Source organism: Carya illinoinensis, chromosome 13 (assembly GCF_018687715.1).
Source record: "Carya illinoinensis cultivar Pawnee chromosome 13, C.illinoinensisPawnee_v1, whole genome shotgun sequence".
Lineage (NCBI taxonomy): Eukaryota > Viridiplantae > Streptophyta > Magnoliopsida > Fagales > Juglandaceae > Carya > Carya illinoinensis.
Genome location: NC_056764.1, coordinates 922,858 through 946,185, shown reverse-complemented (window position 1 = coordinate 946,185; position 23,328 = coordinate 922,858). Strand labels below are relative to the sequence as shown.

Here is a 23,328-nt window from a genome sequence, read left to right as displayed (position 1 = left end):
TTATTTATTCCGTACAGCCGACTGCATGTCGATTATATTTACCAACTGTTTCTAACAAAGTCTATAAAATTTATTTTTGATTAATTATATTAAATTAATATATATATTAATATACTGTTATGCTTGTAAGCAGAATTTTTCGTCTAAAGTATGAACTATTTGCATGCAATCATTGTTGTTGGGTGTGAGAAAATATAGAAGAAAAAGAAGCAATCAAGTTTGTAAGATCGTGAAGGATTCTTCCTCATGTTCAGTAGCCTGACATGTTCATTAATTTGCTGATTCATTCATGATAACCCTAGCTAGCTGCATTTCTTTCCTCTAAAACAGCTTCACTTCTACGGATAGATCAGGATCGAAGTCCAAAATACGCCCCAAGGGCGATGCTTTTGGCTACTACTATCACCAAAAGCCGAAAAGAGAAACAACTTGTCTCTTTCTTTTTTGTCTTGGAATGATGATGAGACAATTGACAAAGAAAAGGAAAGTTGCTTTTTAAAAAAAATAAGAGAGAGAGAGAGAGAGAGAGAGAGAGAGAGAGAGAGAGAGATTAGAAGTGATAATCCAGTACGTATCCAGTTGTAGAGATACATATTTCAATCTAAATTGACTGAATCACAGTTTGCTCATGAGCAATCAATGTTGGGTAACATATTTTTCCATGAGGCCGGCTTGTACAAAATTTATAAGGGGCTTAAAAAAAACAGAGAGAGCGAGAGAGAGAGAGAGAGAGAGATAGAGCACTTTGGCTGGGTGGGTGGCTGGCTGACCAGGTCGCTATCTCATATCTCAAATCAAAGATGTGAAAAGGATCATAATTTCTTGATTGAGCACTAAGGGGGAAAAGGCCAGAAAGAAGTGACACCTATATGTAATATGTTATCAGGTTCCATTCAAAAATCCCTATTATGTCGCTTCAGAGTTAGGATTCTCCTTTGATCAACCTTTAATTGAAAGCTCCCTGTCAACCTTCTTATTTATATATATATATATATATATATATATGTTAGAGATAGATTTGGACATTGAATCTGACTGTGATATAAATTAGATTCCTACTGTTTGTTTTGTTTTATTTATTTTTTAATTTTTTAAATAGACGATGTCACATGTTCACGAATAACTTCTCTTAAATTTATTAAAAACCCTCGTTTATGAATAAGGAATACCGTGATAATAACCAAACCCAAGAGAATAGTAAAAGGCAAAACCAAAACTATCCCTATACTCAATCCCAACAAAAATAAAACTAGCACCTAACACTTATTTCTCCTGCAAATAAGCCATACCTAATTTATCCAATCTATACACATTTCTTACGTCTTTGGGAAGCTGTCCATCTACTCTAAACATTTTATTCTTCCCCTTAGCACATTTTTTTGCCAAATAATCCGCAACATTATTTGCTTATCTAAAATAATGATAAATAGTGAAAGCAAACTCCTCTAAAAGGCTTAACAAATTTTTTCAAAAATTTCAAAGATACCAAACTATACACCTTTTAGACAAAACTCAATTTACAATTACCAAGGAATCACATTCAATATCTATTGCTAAACACTCAATCTGCTAACACAATAACAAATCTTCAAATACTGCCCTCAATTCAGCTTCAATATTGGAACAATAACAAAAAATTTTAGAGAAAGCAAACACCATATTACCTGTACAATCTCTTAAAACACCTCCCCACCATCACTACTTGGATTTCTAAAACTACTTCCATCTATATCTAATTTGAATCTTCCTAGCCTAGGCTTAGACCAACTTACAACACGAATGTTAACTCCACGTATCTCCTTAATATGTATGTCTAAACGATACATTAAATCATAAAAAGAAACTTTCTACTCTTAATTTCCTCAAATTAGAAAAAGAAAAAATCATCCTAGAAGTGAATTCCAAGATCAACTTGCTCACCATGATCGATTACTCCCAAGGATCAGTAGACCAAAACCATTTTGACCACCATGTTATTTGCTTAGTTTTGGAGCATCAAGAGGGTATATTCATCAAAGAGTTTATAACCCTTTAATGTATTATTTGCTACTTTTGCCAGACCATTTACAAAGTGGTGCCACCCACTTCAGTTGAATTTTATACTGGTGTCAATCATATGTCTATTTTCTTTTTGTTTGAAGGATGATAAAGTAAAACAGTAAGATTCCCATTAAAAAAGAAAAGAAAAGAAAATGAAAAATTCTCAGATAAAATTAGCAAATATATTGGGAAAGAGGAAAGCTGTTTTTTTCTGGTTTTTTTTTTTTACCGCACATAAAATGGGACAGTGGCACCCATGAAAATGGATGGGAAAAAAGGTTGGAAAGTGCGGGAGATCGAAGCTGCAGACATGGGGGAGAGGACAAATTGAAAGAAGGGCTAAAGCTAAGGAAACCCTATGTGCCCGGATGTTCCAAGAAGTGTATCACCTGAACTTGTTCGGAGGCAAAACAGTAGCATGATTGAGTCATATGGGGTCCGATTGGCATGAATGAATGAATGAGGAGTGTCTCCCCCAGCTAGATAGAGAGAGAGACAGAGACAGAGAGATGTGGCTTTCGTGGATGTGACTAAGCACTGTTGTTCTTGTCTGCTATGATACTTGTTTGGTCCACTTGCTTATATATTTCGAGTGTTGCTTAAATCATGGGTGATCTGCTCACATATTTTGTTTGTTAATGACAAGTGAGATATATTGTTTAATAATATCAGACAAGATCATGCTCGAATTAAAATATCATGTAGTACCTGCAAGAAAAAAGGGCACAAAAAGAAAAGAAAAAAAAAACACGAAAGAAAAAGAAAGAAGTTCAGAAATGCTGCTCACTGTATGAATTATCTCAATGAAGACGACAACAAAGCGATCCTAGCTAGGCATGCAAAGTAGGCAATACTGATTTATATATTACAGATTCAATTTCATATAAATGCCTTGGACGTTTGTTTCAGAGAATCTTCCATCTCCGTAGATTTCCTATCAAAATTATGTATACACAAGGCAATTTTTCTGAATTTGCAAGCTTTCTTTTTCTCTCTCTTTTTTGTTTGGGCCTTGTGAAAATTCCTTTTCTAGTAAAAGAATTTGTAGAACTTTATAAGGGCCTATCTTGACGTCATTCTCTTTGAGCCACCCGGCCCATTCCAGCCTGAATTTAAGTCACATCTGTTTTGCAAAAAGAATGGATGGCTACAGAAACGAAAAACAACAAATCCAGTTTCGCAGAAGTTTATATTTCATAATAGAGAAAAAAAATTAAAATAAGTGTGGTGTGTGAAGTGTGATGATGACAAGAAGATTTTTCCTTCATAATAACCCATTCAGTGGGAAAGATGCTCCTTTGACATCTTGCAAAAAGTCACTCCCCTGGAATATTTGGAGAATAGTTTTATATGCATTATGGATGAGCATCACACCGGTATGGTATAGGTAAGGCTGGCACGCTCCTCTTGAAGACTCCATTGGTTTCTGAAGCATACTGACATATGTATAAAGCTACTAATACGTATGTATGCCTTTGATTCCTTTTTTTTTTTAATTAAATTCTGCAAAAGATGTTTCATTCCCAGAAATTGACTTAAAACATTGTTCAACAGTCCAAACACACTTAGTACAATATAGACCAGAAGAAAATCATAGACCAGGGGGGTCTTTGCCACCATGAAAGTTTAGGAGCCAAGGAGGAATTGAGATGAGGGGTATGCTTCCATAAAGGTTATTGGCTTAAATGTATATGCCTTTGATTCTGTTTCTTTTAAATCTATATAAACCACTGTGTCTATGCAACTGCAGATTAGAATGTGTTTACAATAGAAAAAAAGTTTCTTGAGTAGGACAGAAGTTCGAAAGGAATGTGGATAGAGAGATTAGGAAAAAGAAATTGCTGATGTGGATTAAAAATATATAAGATGATATATGAGAAAAAAAGCTCCATTTAAGCCAATTGTATATCATGAAGAAAGGATGAGACGTTACTAACATAGCAACAGGCTTGAAAGTTAATAACTACAATACTGATCTATCCAATATATAGCTGCTACCCAAAACTGAGCTAGCATAACAGTGGCAGGATTGCTATTAATTTTTAGAAATTGCGGCCGCTAAACTGAGTCTATGGTTCCCAATGATCACGAGGAGAACAAAATTAACAAGACTGATATGCACATTCATCAAGGGAAGAACGAAACTGACATGCTCAAAGAGTCAAATTTGTATCAGTAATGGGCATATACAGGCTTGATAGTATACAAATATGGCACTCTCGTTCTTACAAGCACTACTACATAGTGCTCTCCCCTAAAAGTAAGTTACAACCAAGGTCTCCACCGTTTCCAGTGTTTGTCCTTCAGCATTCACCATCTGATTTGTGCTAGCTCAGCAATCTCTGATTGCAGGTTCGTAGTGTTCGTCCAATGATATTATCGTCTTCCCACTTCCACCAGTACCAGCCTGCGATGATGACTCAACATGTGGATGGAAGGATGGTAAATTAGTTGGACATCGTAGGCTAATTGCCACACCACCAGACTGCAACCCACAATCGCTATTTTTTAACATGGCATTAGCGGTACCCTGCTTTTGGTTGGGAAAAACATCCAACTCATTATCAATTTTTCCAACAAGGTGTAGCAGAAGACTTTTCAATCTCAAAGCCTCAGCTTCAAGAATTGCTTGACGCTGTAATTTTCTAACCAGTTGTTGGTTCAAAAGACGCAATTTCTCGACTTCCTCTTCGAGATAAGCTGTATGAGCCTTCCTTTTCTCCCTATACTTCCGAACTGCTGCTCTGTTTCCTGAAGGTCTTCTTGGCCTTGAACCGGTAATTTTTTTGTTTTTTGAGTCATCATCTTCTTCAGATGCCAGAACTTGGTTGTGAGTGTGACAACATGTATGTGTATGAGCCGCATCATGGCCGGGCGGGGTGCTGCAAGTGCGAGTTTGGGTGCATGTTCGGGTGTTTTTTAAAAGATCATCAAGAACTGAATCTGCGACTGTAGAACCCTGAAAGATAAGAGATGAATCGGGATTTAAAGATTTAACATTTTCTGAAAGCTCTACCTCCCAATCCATGCTTTCTGTTATTACTTCGGTTGAAAACTATCTGCAGTCAAACTACTCCATATCTGCATCATCCAATTTTCAGTATTTGGAAGGGTGAGCACCACAACTCCAATAAAGAAAGTCTATTTATGAAAATTAAACATAGTTTAAGTTGAATTGAGGAAAACAGCACAAAGATTTCACCACCCAAAAGTAGGAATCCGTGATTATTGATTGCAGAATTCAAGGATATATACAAAAAAACACAACCTTGAAAACAAAATCTGTAAGTTATACACAGCATCGATTGTCCTAATCACACCAAATATTACTAGAAAACAATTCGATTCTCATCACCAATAAGGAGAGGCAAGCCAAATTGAGAGTGTAAGATATAAAGAGCAGCTTTTTTGAGCAATTAAAAGAATACCCACATAAAGATTCTAAATAAATGGACAGATAAAATCACGAAGACAACATTTTGATGTCGAAATCGTTAAACTGCACTGCTGAAGAGAATCCAAAGCTCACAAGCTTAATGTGGGGCAATAGAATAGAACCTTTAAAAGCATAACCTTTTAGTGAAAGGAATCAGAGGAAAAGCATTAAACCGATTTCTATCAGATTGGAGAAGCTAAGAATTCTGCAATTATTTGCCAGTTGCATTAAGATTCGTTTACCTTATTTTCGGGTAGATTCTCTGACCACGATTGTTTCAGACTTCAGTTTATCTACTGCCGAACCTAGGAAGCGATAAACATCTCTCAAGTCTTTTTTATATTCTCTTGTCTGTTATTAGAGTGGGTCCAAGAGAAACATAAATGTCAACCAGTTGTATAGTCTGACTAACCGTTTTTCCCCCCCTCTTTTGCCCAAACTTTGTGCCACTAGTTTGAGAGTATGTAAAGACAAAATCCACAAAAACGCCTCTGATCTAATTCTTCAAGAGAATATCTAAAACAAAATCAAGATACAAAGAATTATCAAGGGCTAGCGAGCCAATCGATTGAAAAGTAGGAACTGAAGTAATACCTGAGAGATACTTGGGTATAGTGTAGGCACACGGACTCTAATGGAGAAATTTCATGAGGCACAGTTGTCTTCAATCTCTATGCAAGAGATGTGAGCTATTTTGGGCCAGTCTTCCCCTTTCTCCCTTTGGCATTGTTCTCTCAGCAAAGGACATCTCCGGATGATGAGCTCAACAAGAGACATAGGCAGCCCTTCTTCTGGTATTGACTGGAGCTTAGGACACCCACTGATGATCAATGTTCTGAGAGATGTAAGGTTTTGAAGCCCCCTTCCATCCAAGTTTTTGAGACATGAAAGTCCAACGATGGACAGGTATGTAAGAGAAGAGGGCAGCAGCTCCTCCTCCGGAAAGGACTTCACGTTTTGACATTCACCAAAGATCCCAAAGCTTGTAAGCAAAGGGAGGCCCTGCAAATTCCACCCCATTCGGCGGGCAACTAGTTCGTTGCAATCTCCGATGTAGAGTGAAGACAAGCTAGGGGGCAAACCACCTTCAGGGAAAGACACTAGTTTTGGACAACCGGAGACTCTTAGTTCACGTAAGGATGGGAGCAGGACATGCATTCGTTCAGGCAGTGATGTTAACTTCTGACACTCTTCAATCCAAAGATCACTCAGGTTTGGTGCAGATAGTCCTCCTTTGGGAAAAGAGATGAAATTTGGGCATCCCCGAATTTTCAAGCAAGTGACAGATGCAAGAACTTTTTGTTGCCCCTCCGACACGGAAAGGAATCTGAGACTTGGGCTCCTCCCAATAGTGAGACCATTAAGATTGGGGAAGAAATCCAATGGAAAAGACCTGAGTGAACCACAACTATCTACTATCAGCAAGTGTTCGAGGGACGTGTGGTACTGCTGCAGTGGAAACTCTAACTTCTCGCAGTTTTTGATACTCAAAAAGCTCAATGTAGTCGGAAGAAAACTCCCAGGAAATGATATCAAGGAACAATCAGAAATATCCAACCGTCGACAGGCTTGGATTTGTGTTGACATTGCCTCCAGTAATGACTGTACAACAACCTGACATCCTTTCACTTTCAGCGAGTGCAGTGTGCGTGGCAGCTCCCGCAACACTACCATATCACATTTGATAAGCTCTAATTCACGGATAGCAGGAGCTCTTGGGAGAGGAGAAAGAAGCTGCTCGCAGTACTCGATCACAAGTTTTCTTAAAGAAGGAAGGTTCTTGGGCAAATTCCCTATTAGGCTCTGACAAGATACTATGTGAAGCTCTTGGAGATTAGGGAAACCTCTTTTGAATTCATCATCAACCCCGAATGAACACCATTCTTCCCATGAAGACATCCAACTAAACTTCAATATTTCCAGCGAAGGAAAGGGCTGAGAACTCCCATAAAACTCAGGACCCACAGTCACTACTCCATCAAACCCTTCAATGGAAAGGTGTTTGAGGGAAGGAAGTTGCCCAAGGGGTGGCAAGATTAGGCAATATTCACAGTTTTGAAGGCTTACAGATACCATATTGTGGAATGAACGATCTCCTAACCAACCTGGAAATCTTGTGCCCCCATAATTATGGACCTGGAGCTTTTTCAAGTTTGTATGAGGCACAAGCTTCTCGAGTATATATCTTTCGCCCTTTGTATCATCTGTCTTTCCATAGCCCCATTCCAAGGCTAATTCTTCAAGGTATTTCTTATCCTTTAACTTGGCATCGAAGGCATCCTCAGCAGTTGCAACATTCTTCAACTTCTTAATGGATAGTGTTCCTCGAAGATTTGAAAGTTTCCCCAACTCTCCAATCTTTATCCCTTTCTCTTTTCCCACAATAAAAGTACTCAATGTTTGGAGACTTTCCAATTTGCTCGTCTGTGCTGGCATCTCTTCTACACATGTTCCATTCATATCTAGATGACGCAAGTTAATTAGATTGTGCATACCAGTAGGCAACTGCCTGAGACGATAACAATATGCCAACTTCAGTGTCTGTAAATTGTACAGAGTACTCACAGATTCAGACAACCTTTTGATCAAAGTACGAGAGAGGTCCAAATATCTTAGATGTGTGAGTTCGCCAATTGAATCTGGCAGCTCACTAATGCTATGATAGTTGGACAAAGATAATACCCTCAAGCACCTCAGCTTAATCAATAGATTATGTTGCACCTTATTAGATAAGCAATAAAACTCATCTGGGGAATAGAGCGGTAGAAAGGTGCGTAGACATTTTGCTTTGTAGAAAATCTCAAATCTCTTGAAAAGATCTTCCAACGCCATAACATAAGACAAATGACGAGTCTTTTCTGAAATTTCTTTAGAGTTGTCATCCTCCAATCTAAAACAAAGTTCCCCAGATACAAATCTAGCCAAATCATTTATAAGGTCATGCATAACAAAGCACGAGTTCTCACCTGCTGATCGTTGAAAAAATGACCTCGATACTAATTCATGGAAGTACTCGTCTCCCACTTCTTCCAGTCTCTTGTTTCTTTTTGGTTGCTGCAAAAGATCTTCTGCCATCCATAATTGGATTAGCTGCTCCTTCTTGAATTTATAATCTTTCGGAAATATCGAGCAATAGGCAAAGCATCTCTTCAGATGTGAAGGGAGGTAGTAGTAGCTTAATCTCAAGGCAGGAAGAATGTTGCTCTGGTCATCCGATAATTCCCATATGTCACTTTTGAGAATGCTATCCCATTCATCGGCATCTACTTTAAAGCGCAAGAGACACCCGAGCGTCTTTGCTGCTAATGGTAAGCCTTGGCATCTTTTCACGATGTCTCTACCAATTCTTTCTAAGATTGGATTTGCATAAGAGTTTGCATTCGCAAATGCATATTTTGCAAATAGTAGCCAGCAGTCTTCATCTGTCAATTGATTCAGATAATGATTTGGAACAGAGCGCATAATAGAGGCAACACCTTCATTGCGTGTGGTCACAATGATTTTACTTCCATGTGTCCCCGAGGTGAAAGTTCTCCTCAAGGCCTCCCAACTGTAATAACTCTCATTCCAGACATCATCCAGAACCAGTAAAAACTTCTTCCCTGATAACTCCTCTTTGAGTTTTAGTTGAAGCAAATTCAGATCCTTGAAATCACAACAAACTGAAGTGACTGCCTCAAGGATTGTTTTTGTTATCCTGGAAACATCAAACTCCTCAGAGACGCAAATCCATGCTGCAAACTCGAAGTTCTCCTTCACTCTAACATCGTTGTATACAACTTGAGCAAGGGTGGTCTTGCCAATCCCGGCCATTCCCACTATGGGAATCACACAAATATTGTTGCCATTGACATCATCCGACAGCAACAAGTTGATAATGGCCTCCCGATCTTCATCCCTTCCATACAAATTAGATTCTTCCACCAGAGATGTTGTTGACATTTTCCATGACTTCTCTCCAACACCATGTTTGAGGCCAAGGGCATCCTTTTGTTTTGCAATAAACTCTAATCTGTCGAGGACCTCTTCTATCTTGGGTCTTATCTGTTGCAAGTACAAGCAAAATTAGCGTTCCCAACATCTCTACGATCCTAAATTATATTCTTAGATGGTTTCCAGTCATGATTCTTTATGTGATACAGAAAGTCAATTAAATTGATTTTTTTTTTTTAATTTATATTTTTGGAGGTGGGTAATCCGTAATTAGCCAAAACGTGGAAGAATATGCATGGTATAATGAATGTTTAAGAGACAAGAATAAGATGAGAAAAATCAGAAAGAAATCAGTTGAGAATTTTTGCAAAAGACGTCAGAGGACTATTTTTTTCTTTCTCAAAAATTTTAATGTCAAACCATTGCGTACCAATAGTTCGGGTCAAAGATTTTGCTGACAGAGAGATATGGTCCTAATTTCAAATTGAACTGTTTCCAAAAGGTCAACAAATTCCCTATAAAAAATATAAATTAAATAAAAATGAAGGGGTTTTGTATTAGCAGCCATTTCTGTAGCAATGGTGGGGAGCACTGCTCTGAGTCAATTGATTAACGACTGTTGATATCGCAAAAGCTAAAACTTAACAGGCTGGCCCGCTGGCCGTGTGGTTTAGCATTATTCAACTTACAATGACGGCTTAGCTACTACTCTCATCCCTTTGGAAATTTGGACATACGGCGGTCAGAAACCTCGGACGTTATATATTATATATTTGTCTCTAATGCCGTTTGGTTATATAAATTAGATGGGGTAAAATATTTTAAATAATAAATAAAATATTATTATAATATAATTTTTTAATATTAATTTTATATTAAAATTTGAAAAAATTAAATTATTTAATATATTATATATTAAAATTTAAAAAAATTATAATAATAAATTAAAATAAAATAAAATAAAAATTTTAATTTTGTGTAACCAATTCAAACACTTACCATAAAAATTTCATATCGCATGGTTACATACAATTTTAGAGTTGGTAATTTCTACTCTCTTTTTAAAAAAAATTTTGAAACAAAGTTAAGTTTATTATTAAAAAATATTTATTTAAATTTATTTAAAAAATAAATACACTAGACTTGCACATCTTTATAAGATTGTAAATATTATTTTTCAAAATTATTAATTCGTGCAACTAGTTAAAATTATTAAATAAAATGAAAAATAATATCACACATAGTACTTAATATTAAATGAGATTTTACGTTGATATCATTAAATGATAAATAATATACTTTCTCATATAATTATTAACATGTTAATATACTAATTTAAAATATATACTATCTTATAAATTACTTAAATCAACTTTTTAATTATAGAGATTAATTTTTAATTATAAGGATGTATCTAATATTACTTCTAATAATTAATTAATAATATTTTTTTTAATCACGATATACTAAGATAAATTAAACAACTCATGATATTTAATATTAATTAGGTTTTGATTTGTTTGTTCAATTTATGGGGTAAAATAAATAAAAGACGATCATGATCAGTACTAATATTCCAGCTTGAGTACCGGAAACGGACCTTTTAAATTGAAAAAAAAATTAGTTGTAAGTATAATTATGTATTAATATGTACATAAATTTAATGTGATTGGTCAAAAAGTAGATTTTATTAAAAATATTACTAATTTAAATTTTGAATATGAAGAAATCAATATTAATATACAAATTAGTACGCGACTTTGTTTATATATATAGTAAAACTCTTTAAATTAATAAGTGTATTTAAATTAGATTATTAATTCATTTTACTCAATCGATAATCCATCCAACAGAAAGAGAGTACTAGATAAAGTAAGGAACCTGATTTAAGGTGCCTCCGGAATTATCTGCGTTAATCTGCTGGCATTTCAAAGCTTCAGTGGCGATCTCATCCCAGAGGTCCTCTGCATCATACACAGCATCTTTAAGTTCGAGCAGCCACTCTTTGACTAAGGTGTCCCCGAATTGTTTCACCTCCGCGTCATTGATCACTGCATTGACGGACAACAGCGTGATCTTCAACTTCTTCAGCAGCTTGTCGTTGAGTTTCTTTCCTTGGATGTAGCCCACAACCTGACGTGAAGTCATTCTGTGGAACAACACCTGTAGGAATGCAGACAGAAAAGCTCCACCCACCAATTCCGCAGCCATGTTAATCTAATTAGCTCCAAAGAAAATCAAAATGGATAGACACAGAGAGAGAGAAGAGAACAATATTGATCAGATTAAGAAATGGGTTATGGTGTATCGATCTGCTAATTGCTTTGTTCTTAGAAGATAATTTATAAGTGATCAGGACAAGACTGTTGAGTGTTGACTGACTTCTTCAACACATGAGGGGGCAAGAGAAGCATAGTTCTGTGGTGGACCCTCCATGCATGATCATTGATAGACTTAAAAATTCACTCAAAATCAAATAATGTAGTTTAAGGCAGGCTAGATAGCCGCCACAGCACGTGTTTTTATATATTTGTGTCGAATTGGAGCTTCACGCGTGACGTCGGGAAACATCACATCGAGGAAATGCAGCAAGATTTAGGTCGGTGGTTGATAACCTAATTAAATATGAATTCATGGATCTAAAGTTCTTCGAATCATGTATCTATGTCCCCAACAGATGGACCCCGTCCGTATGGAGGGTTTTCTACGGAGTTTTGGTAATAATCAAAGCAATAGATAGTTGAAGACGTGGGGAAAACATTATTTTTTGCAGAATTCGGTGTCAATGCCGTGGTTGATTCCAGAAATTAGTCTTAATGAGTTACTGTATAGTGCTTGATTAATTCCAGATACCTTTTGACTTTGTCATGAAGAAGCATTAATTTTGAGAGGGCTGAAAGAGTCCTGGCCCCCATCCGATTTGACTGCAATAATTAAAGATCAAGAAACGTCACATTAGCTAGGCGTACTTTGGCTTTTGTTCGATCTTGAAAGTCATGTGTGTTTGCGGGGCCACAGAAATTAATGGGTCCTGATTATAAGTATGGAGTTCAAAATTCCCTGATCGATCGTAATTGATTATTAATTCGTGGTAAATTAGCAGTACCGCTAGCTGCTGTTAATTGCTCGGTTGTAATTTCCCCAAGGAATGCTTACCAAACTGATCGGAATTTAGTACTTAAAAGATCAGATCTATCGACTATGTGTGGGTGCTAGCTCAAGCTGATCTGCTCAGTACTGCTCATGGAAGACACTTACACATTGCATGAGCAAGCACGCGATCGACGACTTCTTCAACCATGAGGGGGGCGCAGGAAAAGCTCGTGCTGTACGTAGGTACTGGACTCCATGATATATAGATCGTTAATTGAGTCGAAGAAGTAGTTGTATGGACTACCTAATTAATTTTTAACGTGCAAGAAAACAGTCTTCCTTCCTTGTATTTAATTACTCACATTTTTAGTACACCAAATTTAGCATTACAGAGGCTGACTGAAGTTTCAACGTGTACTGAAAGGACAGCATTTCATATGGCAGTGATGATGCATGCAGTTCCATGTGGTGCGTGCGAACCCAGTTTGGGATGTATTTTAGTTTTACACGAGGTAGAAAAATGCAGTCAAGTTAATGTTCATCTGAAAAAAAAAACAACACTTTTTTCTGACCTTTTCTAAGGTGCGGTTGAGCCTAACTCAGGCCAGCTGGCTGTCTCTAGTATCTGTGTGTGTCTGTACATTTACAAATATATATATATATATATATATATGAATGGATGGGGCATCATTTTATCCTGTAGGAAATCTAATTTTTTGTGTGGTGTCAATGTAGTGGTTGATGATGCTCGATACGTTTTGGACTTTGGCAAACATTTTTGCCGTGGGGCTTGGGAAAGATTCCCCCAATTTGACTGCAACCAAAGCTATCCAGCTATCTCAAATGGACTGATGTGTTTTATATGACCCCAAAGTACGGAGTTTCAAAAGTGAGAGTTTGATCAACAGCAACATGACGAGGTGACAGCTTGCTTGAGGATACAAAATATTAAAAATTAAAATAAATATCTTTTTTTTTTAATTTTTTTTAATTTTTAAACGCGTTTAGTAATTGAATTGAATTAAACTTAAAAATTAAATAAAATATTATTAAAATATTATTTTTTAATATTATTATTATTTTAAATTTTAAAAAAATTAAAAAATTATTATATTTTATATTAAAATTTAAAAAAATTAAAATAATTAAATTAGAAGAGTTGAGAAGCCAAACTGACCCACTTTTCACATAATTTTATGTGAATAAGAATAATATATAAAAACATCTGTCACGTCTATGTATGAGATAGATGATACAAAATTTCCTTTGTACAGCACAATTTTAATTAAATACAAATTAAGAATGTTCAAACTATGTACAAGTATTTTGAAACAGAAATGATTTGTGCAGTCGGAAAATGCAGTCGGCTGTAAAAAAAAATTAATACAGGATTTATATGAAAAAAAAATTATTTTTATAACTTTTTATAATTCATGTAGATCTCCCTGAATATAAAACAATTTTTTTGTAATTTTTTTTTATTCATTCCGTACAGCCGACTGCATGCCGACTGCATTTCCCGACTGTATGTAGCAAAGCCCATTTTGAAATAAAGAATCAAGTACAACTCAGTTTAATAAGTGATTTTTTTTTTTTATAATTATTTATAAGCTGGTAGGAAATGTGGTCATTAACTTGTAGTTATGTGATTGGACATGGAGCCCATTGAATCCGTTAGAAATCGAACAATCGATTTTAATGAACTATTTTAGTCTATCGATTTAAGTCGAGTTAGACTAATTCTATTCGATTCTAAACTGATTTAAATCAATTCAAAAATTTATTTATTTTAAATTTTTCTAAAAGTTGTATTTTTTTTAAATATAAAAATATGATAAAACTAAACATATATTAACTGTTTCATTATTGTATTCAATACCAATTATAGAAAATTTGAAACATAAAACACATAGTTCTTTATTTTTTTAGTTAAACAAAAAATTAAAAGATGAATGGATATTTTGGATTAATTTTTTTATTGTGCATAAAATATTACATTTTTCGTGTACTTATATAACTTAATTGTATTTTTTTTTTTTTTTGCTATATAAGGCAAAAAAATGTCTATAATTGAGAGTAAATATATAAATTATATATTTATTAAATTACTAGTAATAGAGCAACTTCCAAGGACTTTTGCCTAGTTTAGATTTTTTACAAAATAAAAATTATTAATAAATTATCTAACCTCATGTCGAATTAAACACTCAATTTTATATTCTCACAATAGAAACAAGACAAGACTCTAGCTAACTAACTGCTTGAACCGTAAAATATAAAGGAAAAAACTAATTCCATTAATATAAGGAAAAAAAATCATGTGATTACCAATAGATTAATCCCATTCTATTAATGTAATATTGATGTTATAGATAAATAAATGAATTTCCTCGTAAAACTTTTATGAACAACTAGTATTAATTAAAAAGAAAAAAATGCTATAAATCATTTATGATAAAATTTTTAGATAAGTTAATTTTTAAAATTATTTGATTTTAAATATAAAACCCAGAGATCAAAAAATGAACCCATCCCATGTGGAAGCTCAGCCAAAAAAAACAAAGCCTACCCCCCAAGTAAACGACATTGTTTTAGCCCCAACTTTAAAACCCTAGTTTTATTCAATCTTCTTTTATTTTCACCCTCCCTTCCCTCATTGGCGCCGTAACACTCTTTTGAAACCCTCTCTTTTGTTCTATATCATACCAACAATCTCATCAATTGAGCTTCTAGATCGTGTAGCCAGTCGTCTTTCAAGAGAGCCAAACTCTTGGAACCAGACAGTTCTTAACGATGAACTATTTTTCCCTTCATATCCTGCATATGATGGGCTAGGAGAACTATGGATTTTTATCTTTTTATAAATAGCAAAGTTCTCTTAAAGACTATTTAAGCAAGTTCAAAGGGATTTTTTTTTTTTAAGTTGTACTTTTCTCTTCTAGCAAGCTGTATTGAAAGAAGCTCCCTCATGTTTAGCTGTGTATTTCTATGTTCCTCTTGATTCTTCGTTTGTAGGTATTATTTGTTCTCTTTTTGTTGGTTCCATTATATTTATGTTGGTTTATTGGGAATGGTTTCTTCGCAATCTTTGTTTCTTGCTTTCCATTGTGTATTTGTTGGTTCTTCTCGAATGCTAGAGTGTGGTGGGGTCGTGTGTGATGTAAGGGATTTTTGACGCTTATTAATGGCAAAATTAACTTAACTACTTAATGAGAATAATAAAATTAATGGAAAAACAAGATTTTTTTATTAAAATAACAATATTTCGTTTATAGAGACTTTTATATATAAAAGATATGATTGAATGTCATATCTATATATATAAAAGATATGATCAAATGCTGGAATTTAATTATAAAAAATTTTTAATATGTTTTTATCCAACATTAAAATAATCTACTCAAAATTATCCGGCTCCGATTCATCGAGTCACCCGATTCGGAACCAAAGTCGGATTTTTGCAACCTTGGTTGGCAGAGAAAACTTTGCACTCCGTATCCAAACTGACTTACGTGGAACTAGATTTTTTTAGAAGCGTAAGAAGCTTTCAAGCAACGGAATCTCTCTCAAAACTCTCGCGCTCTCTAGATTTGTCAGAATCTCCTATATACCGGGAGAACTCTGAGATTTCACTGAATCTCGAACTCTAATGCCACTTCTCTCTGCAAATTGAAGGTAGCATATAAAATTTTCGTTTTTCTTTTCTTCATGATGGGTCTGCCTGACTTGTTCATTAGAGTTAGTAATTGGGGTTTTCATTTAAATTTGATCTTTTTAGCTGTAAACGCAGAAGCCCTTCTGTGTGTAGTGCAAGTTCAGTTTGCTTAGAGTTATTTCTGTTTAGTTTTTGTTTATATTGTAAAGGGAGGGGTCTGTTTGGGTGGTTCTTACAGGTAGAGTTTCTTGGCTATGGAAATTCTCTCATTCTATTATGCACCATGCTCTTATGTTGAAAATCTAAGAAAGGAATCGGTTCTGAAAAGCTCAAAATCACATCAGTCAAAGCTCAACTTTAGAAAACATAGACTTTGGTGCACTAAAATTGATTCCAGATGTGGATCTTTGAAACTCTGCAATTTAGATCGGTCTGTCTTAAAGAAACTCAGACGCTCGGGCAGTTTAAGATTACGGAATATCCGTCAAGGTCTTAGAAATGTTGAATCAAAAGTCTTGACTGGAACCTACAATGGTTATGTGATTGGTGGGGAAATGGATGCTAGAGATATTTCAGAACGGGGGGAACCAGCGACCAAAGTTGTAATTCCAGACTTGCCAGATGAATCCAATTGTGAATCTGGTGCTCCAGTCAGCAGTTGTTTCTGGGAATGGAAGCCCAAATTCAATGTACATTATGAGAAAGCAGGGTGTGAAAATTTGAGTTCCCCGCCAGTGCTCTTTCTTCCTGGTTTTGGTGTTGGTTCTTTTCATTACGAGAAACAGCTGAAGGATTTAGGTCGTGATTTTAGAGTTTGGGCAATAGATTTTCTTGGGCAAGGCAAGTCGTTGCCTCTGGAAGATCCTACTACTCGTTCTAATGAAGGAGATACACCAGAGAGGAAAGATTATGCCTGGGGGTTTGGGGGTGAAACTAAACCATGGGCAAGCGATCTTGTATATTCTATTGACTTATGGAAGGATCAAGTTCGATATTTTATTGATCAGGTACCCAACAGTGCTTCAATTTTGCTTTTCTTCCATTCTGCAATGGTAATGCATGGTAATCATTTTGATGCACTCCTTTTAATTGCACACTCCTATCTACTATATTGATTGCTTAAAACACTTCAGTTGGCATGCATTATGTGGTGGGACCACTTGAAGGGATTTCTACTTAATGAGTTTCCTTGCCCCAAATTTCCTTCCTGTCCCTTTACTTCTTGATGTTGTACTAAATAGGCACTAAATACCGTTTAATTGGAGCAATTAAGTTTGTTTGATGTTCATTCTGTTTTCAATGCATCTGGCCTAAAGTATAGCTTCGGTTCATGTCAGAGGTCATATAAACTAAAGTTGTTGGTTTAGTTCACCATGATTATCCCCTGAAATAGTATATATAATTCACGTTCTCAACTTAGTGAATTGGCATGGTTCATTTTATGGATTGTAGACCTTTGTAGAAACAAAAAATGATAGTTTGTGGGCTTGTGATACCCATTATTGTTGCCAACTAGAATCTTTGAAATCTCGCTTTTTATGTAGTTTTAGTGTTAGGTGGTCCCATGTTGATCAATGGGAAATCGTTGGCACATTTTGATATGCTATTTTTGTATTCAAGCCACAGTAAATCAAAAGGTTCTTACTTATCAAGAAAAGGTAAACCAGATGTTGTTAACATAGGCACCCTTCGTCCTACAATAAATGAAAGTTTACAAGTGACACTCATTTTTATGCCCTTAGATGAACCTGGAAAGGTGGATTCAAATTTGAAAAGGAAAAAAAGCTGTCCTAATTTAATGGATATATGCGAAGTTAAAGGGATGATGTTTCGTTTTTGTTAACTTTATGAAACATATGAGAAGTTAAATGGCGCTTTTTTCATTTTTGCTCTTAATGCAACAGAGATATTATCCATGGACATTGGGTTCTTCTACAGAATTTGTTCTCTAGGCTGAATCTCATTAGTAGATGTAAAGATAAAGAAATTGATTAATTATTTTTCTTAGTAATTTGCTAATATTTATATATATATATATATTTTTTTATGTGAATGCAGTGAACTGTTTTAAATGTTTCGTAATGCATTGAGACCGTGACATCCTGTACGATCTATCAATGACCTATTTCATTATTATCATCTTTTGATAGCGATACAGGAGTCTGGTTGGGAGTGGAAGCTTCTTTCTATTTCAGCTAAAGTAGCTTTAGGATCTTTGATTTGTTAGCAACTTGGTCTGCTAAGTTTCAATAATAGGTTTGAGTTAGTTTATAACCAAGGAGATTAAATCGATGATTTTTTTCAGGTCATTGGTGAACCAGTATATGTTGTTGGGAACTCACTAGGAGGATTTGTGGCTCTATACTTTGCAGCATGCAATCCTCATTTGGTGAAAGGTGTTACTTTGCTTAATGCAACTCCTTTTTGGGGATTTCTTCCTAACCCCATAAGATCTCCTAGACTAGCAAAATTATTTCCATGGACTGGAACATTTCCTCTGCCTACCAGTGTGAGAAAGCTCACAGAATTCATGTAAGTTTAAGAGGTCAATTAGATCAGATGGTTTGTGTTTTTGGAATATGTTCCATATTTCAAAGTCTCTTTGTAAACAAGTGTTGCATATTAAACCAATGGGAATGGCTTCTCCTTATCAAAAAAAGAAAAAAGAAAATTCTTGACAAAAGTTGGATGTTTAAAAATAGTTTTGAGATTGAGCTGTTATGACGTTCTTGACATGGTTAGATCCTTTACTTAGGTTGTACGAGAATAAGCTGCTTTAATTACTCTCTCTTGGGGAATAGTATTCAAATTATATTATCTAATTTCAGCTGGCAAAAAATTAGTGATCCTGGAAGTATTGCAGAGATACTTAAGCAAGTTTATGCAGACCATTCAACCAAGGTTGACAAGGTGTTTTCTCATATACTTGAGACGGCACGGCATCCAGCTGCTGCTGCATCATTTGCCTCAATTATGTTTGCTCCTCGGGGACAGTTATCTTTTAGGGAAGCTTTAACTAGGTGAATAGTGCAAACATTCAAACTGCTACAAACTTTTCTTATGGCTTTTTTCCTTTCTTTTGGTCCAACTTAAGGATTCCAGTTCATCTTTATTTGTAGATGTCAAATGAACAATGTACCAATGTGCCTCTTGTATGGAAAAGAAGACCCCTGGGTGAAACCTGTTTGGGGCCTACAGGTGAAACGGCAGGTGCCTGAAGCTCCTTATTATGAGATCAGCCCAGCTGGTCACTGCCCTCATGATGAAGTTCCTGAGGTATATAGCTTGTTACTGATTAGTTTAAGGATTTTCTTTCATTTTTTGTTGCAACTGTTAAAGAATAGCCAAGAGAAACCAATGCTTGGCATCCAATTATTTTGATATTTAGGACATAGCTACACATTCAGCTTAACCTGCATCTGCATGTGTGAGTGAAACAGAGAGAGTCCGAGTTTGGCCAGTTCTCGTGGAAAAAAAAAAAAAAAACTTTCAGGTTAAAAACTGATTAGATTAGCAATCAAAATGAAGGTTTCGATTGGGTTTAACTTCCTGCAAAGGCCGTAATATGTTTATCTTGCCCTTGTTCTTTTATGGATGCTTAAAGTGATAACTGTTGTTGTCAGGTTGTGAATTATTTATTACGAGGGTGGATCAGAAACATAGAGACCCAGGGTTCAGTTGCATTACCTCTGCTTGAGGATGGAGAATGTATCCAGAATAGCATTGCCAGGGACTTGGAATTTGTGAGAGATGGATCCAGAAAAGCAGTGAGGGTGAATTTCTTTGGATCCAGATTCTCAGTCTGGAACAGAATAAGATCTTATATGAGTTCCCACTCTGGGAAGTCAGATATCAAATCTTGACACTTTGACACTGCCACCCACCAACTTTGCCTTCCTCCCCATGCTGAATATAAAGATGAAAATGTAGCATATTTTTCGTATATTGTTTTATTAAATTTATATAATTCCAGAGTATTTACAGTTGAAAACTTCATTCCCCCAAAAGCCTAGATTTTGACATTTGCGTGTCTTGCGTGTCGTGATTGTTGTCACGGTATTCTTCCGTAATATAATATGATAGTTTTTAAAATATATCAGATATGCATTGCACACGTCCCAGGAAACAAAATTCAGTACTCTTTTAGATGCACCACTATCGATCTAACCATGCAAGCTAAGTTCCAACTAGGTGTTGACAGTAGACACTCACTGTCCATATATATATATATATATATATAAACAAATATGATTTAGTAGGCAATAAGATTCGCGTTTGTAAACTTTTTTAACACACCCGACAAGTTTAGCATTCTATTATTTCTACAGCCAGTTGATCTTCACGAACTTCTCTCTCTCTCTCTCTGGTACAGTGGTACTATTTTTTTATTTTTCCTTTTCTTCTCACCCTAATCTGTTGGCTCGCCTTTTTTGCATAGAAAAATTCTAAATATAAGTCCATACACATCATCAATTTTTTTAATTTTTTTTAATTTCTAAACATAAGCACATATCCCTCACAATAACCTACCTGTATTTAATTATCTAAATACGGATTATATCTATTACGAATGTATTTTCACATATTCCACTGTCCAGTAGAATATATACATATGTATGTATATGAGAGGTATTATTATTATTTTTTTAATAATGTTATTTACAATCATTTTTACGTTATTTCTACGTAATCTATTGACGTGAGTAATTGCATCAATTTTTTATAATTCATAATCAGTTATATCAATAAAATGCATAAAAGAGTATAAAAATAATTTTATATAAAATTTTTGTTTATTTTTTAATAAAAGGAGGGCACCTTCTAAGTTTTATTCAAATAAACCTCCTTTTAGGAGGCGAAAATTCGAAACAAGCAAAACAGAAAGAAACCACTCTAACAAACATAACAACAAACAGTTAGCCTCTAATAAATGGAAGACTTTTAAGTCTATCCAGTCTCAGCACTCCTATCGTATGAGAGGCAATATGGCCTTGTGAATATAACTAAATAAATATATTTTTCGTGTGTGGCAAGAACATTCTCCTGCTAAATGTAAGAGTTTTATTATATACAAGTAAAATTATGTGTTAATCTGTATATTAATATTGATTCTTTCATATTCAAAATTTAAATTAGTACTGTTTTCAATAAAATTTAATTTTTAACCAATCACATTAAATTGATGTACATATTAATACGTAATTATATTTGCAACTAAATTTTTCCTAAATATAAAGCGAAGCGTGATAGTACACAGAGACTACTTTCACCTTGAATTCATTTTTGGAAACTTGGAGGTCGGATTCTGCTAGTGACGTTGTTCAAGAATTCGCCCAATGCAGCATATTCTCGAAATGCCCTCTCATCAGCCTTAAACCGGAGAAACTGTGGAAAGAACAGCCAAAAGCTGGTGACTATCACAAATCCAATTGTCAGGGGCCCCGAAATCAGCTGAGGCATCCGCCACCTGCCTGAGAAACATTTCTTCAAGAGAATCTCGACTGTCAAACAACAACCATGGATGATGAAGAACAAGGTGATCTCCCACGTTGGCCTCAAGCGCCCTAGGTAGTAAAACACGAGCTCGTGCATGAGCCCCGACACCACGAATGTGGCGAATACGGCCGGGATATTGGCCAAGTACTTGTGCCCAATGAAACGGGTGGTGGCATGGAGGGTGGGATCGTATACAGTGATGCGTAGGATGTTGGTGGCCATGAGGTTCCACCTCCTGCCCCAGAAGTCTTGCAGTGAGGAGGTGAGGTATGGCTGATTGAACTGTGGCTCTAGCTCCACTCCCAGTAGGGCTCGAGCCAGGGCTGCAACCATGGCTAGGATAACTTCAAGGAAAAGGTATATGTGCAAGCAATATAGAAGCAATATGACCTTTGGATGGATATGCTCACTATAGTCATAGACACGTATCAGAAAGGCCAAAAGCAAACCCATTACTGCATACCTTACAGGGAATCTTTGGCCAACTGTAGACTTATTGGAAATGGGGTGTTCTTTGTTGTGGCCATTTAGATGTGACATTAATGTTGGTGAAGGGTTTGTTTTGTTTGGGGTACTGTTTTTGGGTTTCTCCATTAGTGGTTTTGAAGGTATGTTTTGCTGGATGGGAAAGCAGCCCACAACCACAAAGCGTCCCAGAGAGATGGAGGAGTCAGAACAGAGGGGGCCTTTACCAAAAGCAAACAGTAAGAGCTTGAAATTGGCAAGCCAGCCAATGAAAAATGCAGTTGTGCCTCCAAGATGAATGGAATGGAGATTGAGGGGAAGGAAGATGAAGAAGCAGACGATTGGAAGTACACAAAGGAGTCTTGTAGGACCTTTGGAGACTACTTTACTAACTGCATAGCAGTAAGAAAGGCTTACGAAGACTGAGAACCATACCTTTATGAAGTTGTTTATTTCGCCCTCCATTTTTTCTTTTCGATCTTTCTTTGCGTTTGACTTTTGATCTCTGCACTTTGGAGGCGAAAATCTGATTCTGCGATCCAATTAAGAGCAGGATTTCCGATATTACATAAAGTGATTTCAATGTACGTGGGTTGTATTATGGGTTAAATACCAAACTAAGCATTTGGGTTTTGCATCTCTGGTTAGTTATCGTTGTTTTGTTTCGCCTTTATCATTCTGACTTGATTGTGTCTTTTTTGCAGGGTTCGTCTTCTTGTCTAGGTTTGGTATTGTTTTCTTTTGTACTGAATTGTTATTGTTCTTTGCTTTTAGTTGGTTTGGTTTTTTCGATACCTGGGTTCGGTTTTATTGATTATCTGTATCTCCAGGAATTTTATTGTAACCACGATTTTCCTCCACTATAAATGAGAGCTATCAATAAAATTAAGATACCGTCATCTTCTTATTTTTTTAATGCACAATCAACCCCACTTTTAATACTAGTTTTTGTTTTTTCTGAGCACAAGCAACTCCATTTGAATAAAATGGTGGCAGAATTGGTAGATCACTGAGTTGAAAAAAGATTAAAATGGGGTAAAGTTTATAATTACAGGCAAATTAAAGTTTAATTTTAGAACTTGTGGCTGTGGAATATCTGTTCATGTTATCCCTCTAATGGGAAGTGATGCACATGAGGGATATGTGTTTCTTTGTCCAATTGGAAGGTAGAAGGTTGAAGGTAGACCGATTCCTTGCAGAAAACCTCGCC

At 35.6% G+C, this 23,328-nt stretch overlaps 3 protein-coding genes and 1 pseudogene across 5 annotated transcripts; 1 reads left to right on the top strand and 3 right to left on the bottom strand.

Annotated features, from left to right (window-relative positions):
- Positions 1-4,142: 4,142 nt before the first annotated feature.
- On the bottom strand, positions 4,143-5,466 carry LOC122292855 (annotated as a pseudogene).
- Positions 4,143-11,818, bottom strand: LOC122292853 (putative disease resistance protein At3g14460). Of its 2 annotated transcripts, XM_043101397.1 has the most exons (4): positions 11,291-11,818; positions 6,071-9,520; positions 5,719-5,992; positions 4,143-5,121 (listed from the first exon to the last, which is right to left on the bottom strand). In XM_043101397.1, the coding sequence occupies exons 1-2, from the start codon at positions 11,618-11,620 to the stop codon at positions 6,122-6,124; spliced, it is 3,729 nt and encodes a 1,242-aa protein (XP_042957331.1). In that variant the 5' UTR covers positions 11,621-11,818; the 3' UTR covers positions 4,143-5,121; positions 5,719-5,992; positions 6,071-6,121. The 2 variants fall into 2 exon arrangements, with proteins under 2 accessions (XP_042957331.1, XP_042957332.1); XM_043101398.1 differs by lacking the exon at positions 5,719-5,992.
- A 4,065-nt stretch (positions 11,819-15,883) lies between these two features.
- LOC122292500 (pheophytinase, chloroplastic-like) lies at positions 15,884-20,148 on the top strand. Of its 2 annotated transcripts, XM_043100892.1 has the most exons (6): positions 15,884-16,177; positions 16,396-17,164; positions 18,463-18,689; positions 18,986-19,177; positions 19,277-19,433; positions 19,781-20,148. In XM_043100892.1, the coding sequence occupies exons 2-6, from the start codon at positions 16,412-16,414 to the stop codon at positions 20,018-20,020; spliced, it is 1,569 nt and encodes a 522-aa protein (XP_042956826.1). In that variant the 5' UTR covers positions 15,884-16,177; positions 16,396-16,411; the 3' UTR covers positions 20,021-20,148. The 2 variants fall into 2 exon arrangements, with proteins under 2 accessions (XP_042956826.1, XP_042956825.1); XM_043100891.1 differs by having other exon boundaries at positions 15,884-17,164.
- A 1,133-nt stretch (positions 20,149-21,281) lies between these two features.
- LOC122291800 (acyl-CoA--sterol O-acyltransferase 1-like) lies at positions 21,282-22,827 on the bottom strand. Its single transcript, XM_043099780.1, has one exon. The coding sequence runs from the start codon at positions 22,581-22,583 to the stop codon at positions 21,435-21,437; it is 1,149 nt and encodes a 382-aa protein (XP_042955714.1). The 5' UTR covers positions 22,584-22,827; the 3' UTR covers positions 21,282-21,434.
- Between the last annotated feature and the right edge of the window lie 501 nt (positions 22,828-23,328).